The 2,500-nt window shown below is 36.7% G+C and overlaps 1 protein-coding gene across 1 annotated transcript in view; it reads left to right on the top strand.

Annotated features, from left to right (window-relative positions):
* LOC140932100 (uncharacterized) overlaps positions 1-2,500 on the top strand; it is a 28,504-nt gene that overhangs the window by 658 nt on the left and 25,346 nt on the right. The window contains exons 1-2 of the mRNA XM_073381756.1: positions 1-313; positions 561-583. The exon at positions 1-313 is cut by the window's left edge and continues 658 nt beyond it. Of these exons, the coding sequence (XP_073237857.1) occupies positions 1-313; positions 561-583 (336 nt within the window). The remainder of the gene's footprint in view (positions 314-560; positions 584-2,500) is intronic.

The raw sequence follows: 2,500 nt of genomic DNA, 5'->3' as shown, positions 1-2,500 counted from the left end.
AGCCATTTAAGTGCAAGCATTGTAACAAGGCCTTTAGAGAGGCAGGAAATTTGAAAAGTCATGAGAGAATACACACTGGTGAGAGGCCGTTTAAGTGCAAGCAATGTAACAAGACGTTTAGCCAGGCAGGAAGTCTGAAAGTACATGAGAGAATACACACAGGTGAGAAGCCATTTAAGTGCAAGCATTGTAACAAGGCCTTTTGCTGGAGGAGTTATCTTAAAGTGCATGAAGAAAGACACCGTTGTTGGATTTGCCTTGAGATGTTTAAGACTAAGCCGTCGCTTCGTGAACATTATGATGACCATATGAGGTTTTTGGACCCAACGTCGTAAACATCATCAACGTGTATAATGATTTATTGGTATTTCCTTGTAAATTCAAGCTCATCAAAAGATGTTAAATGAGATCGGATCTGCTTCATTTTCCTGGTTGCTTAAAGGAACTCTCCTATTTATGTAAATAGCCTAAATACGGAGTTCTTAATTAATACGTAGTTGTTTGTTTCAGTTAACGCCAAACTTTAAATAATATGTTATTATAAGGTTATTTTTTTAAAGCTTGATGGAAGATGAGTGTGTAGGTATGTACCACATACTGTTCTATTTAAGTTTTTTTTAAAAGAGAGGAGTTTATTCAAGCGGAGGTGGATCCACTATTATTTTTATGAAAAGTTCAAAAGTGTTTTTGTTACCAACGAATCATTTGCTTCCTTTATAGCAATTAGAAGTGATTTTCTGTGAAGCGCTCGACCCCTGTATGGTTAGAAGTTTCAGTATTAGTTTCTGGTCCGATTGGTGCATTTAAGGTGGCAGAACGTTTGGACACTTAAGTTGATTTGTTAAAAAAAACTGTATACAGACGTTTTGAACTTAGTTTTGGGCTTCAGTGTGAGGAAAATATTTACAGTCTAGCAAGAATGTTTGTGGTTTTAACCATTTGTTAAAGAATTCAGTTCCAGTTTTTTCGACGTTTCTAGTCTGATCGGTGCTCTCAGGGGTTGAAGACCCTCGAGAATCTCCTGTTATTTTACTACGAACAGTTCCAAGACGTTTTGTGTTTAGTCTTTTCTCTGTAAGGAAAAAGTTTCTTAACATTTACAGTCTAGCAGCAATTTTTTTGGTTACGATCGTTTGCAATATCATAAGATTTTGGCTGAAGTATATCGAAGTACGATACATTAATTGCGGGACTGTTGTAAGAGAGACTGTTGGTTTAGAGATCTATTGCGTTATCAGAGTTAGAACGTTCCATTTTACCACAATTATTAGAATATAATTATCTGAAACTGTGACAATGATTGTAGCGATGAGGTCTCACGGAAGTGAGAGTTACTTGAAACTTACTCGCAGACATTTGTTGGTCTGTATTTCTTTGTATCAGTGGGGTGTTTGGCATGCTTTGTTATTTGTTGTAATATTTTGGCAATTTTTCTAAGTTATAACTTATAATTTTGGATAATTTTGATTGCTGGCGTTATGAAATCGGTGTTAAAATTTTTAGGTTATACCAATTTGGATGTAATTTGGTCCTTTTTTGATTGTTAAGTTTGATCAGTTTTGGACGTTAACGCTTTAAATGTTTTGTTACACCTTTTTCCTATGTCGATCATGACATGTTTTGCAAAAACAAAATAGAGAATTAAGTATTCTGTTTGAAGTACAATGCTCCCAACTTCATTTTCTTGTCAAAGTAATTATGCGTAAAGAGCATTAAGATTGATCTTTTCTAGCTTAAGGGTGGGGAATTACAATGTTGATATGCTTAGCGGTTCAGCGTAAAATAATAGGGAACTTAAGCACCAGACGTTCTTGGTACCACGAACGCCAAACGGAAGCATTTTTGCAGCTTGACAGCCACTGCGCATGTCAAGACGTTCTTGAGCTAGGGTCACGGACTTCAAAACGCGAGTTCTCAGGTTGAAACCAGAGGTTCCAATTCTGGGTTCTTTGAAGAGTATTCGTCATACAAAAGTGGAAATTCTTCGTCTGAAATCATGTTTTCTTCGTAAGAAAGAAACAAAACTTGGCGCAAATCTTTGAAAGGCATTTTTATCTGAATTATTCTGTTGGCGTTCGTCATGTTTTCACGTTGTTTTGCTTAATGATTTGCATTTGGCACGCAAACCGCGTCCCCGATCCGGTTCCGTGTGGTCAGCCATGCCGTACGTGAATCAAGAACGTCTGGTGCTTAAGTTCCCTAATGACGATACCGCGGACTTTTATGATGTATTTGCATCATCTAAATCAGTTTAGAAAGTGTAAATGACGTGGTTTATAATTCTGTCGAAATTTTTTTTCACGGGATTTTTTTGTGTTTATAGTGAATGTGTTTCAGTTAAACTTTTTATCGTGAGAAAAATATATTAAAAAATATACCTTTGAGTTCATGTTCCACCGGGGTAAATTTCTCTCACACTGGGTTAAATACTGGTTTCAGTTACTTACCTTGGCCGTGTTTCTTCCCCACCCAAGAGGGTTTAACTTAAGTGACCCACGAG

Source organism: Porites lutea, chromosome 3 (assembly GCF_958299795.1).
Source record: "Porites lutea chromosome 3, jaPorLute2.1, whole genome shotgun sequence".
NCBI classification, from domain to species: Eukaryota; Metazoa; Cnidaria; class Anthozoa; order Scleractinia; family Poritidae; genus Porites; species Porites lutea.
The sequence above is the reverse complement of the archived record's forward strand: the minus strand, read 5'-3'. Positions and strand labels throughout refer to the sequence as shown.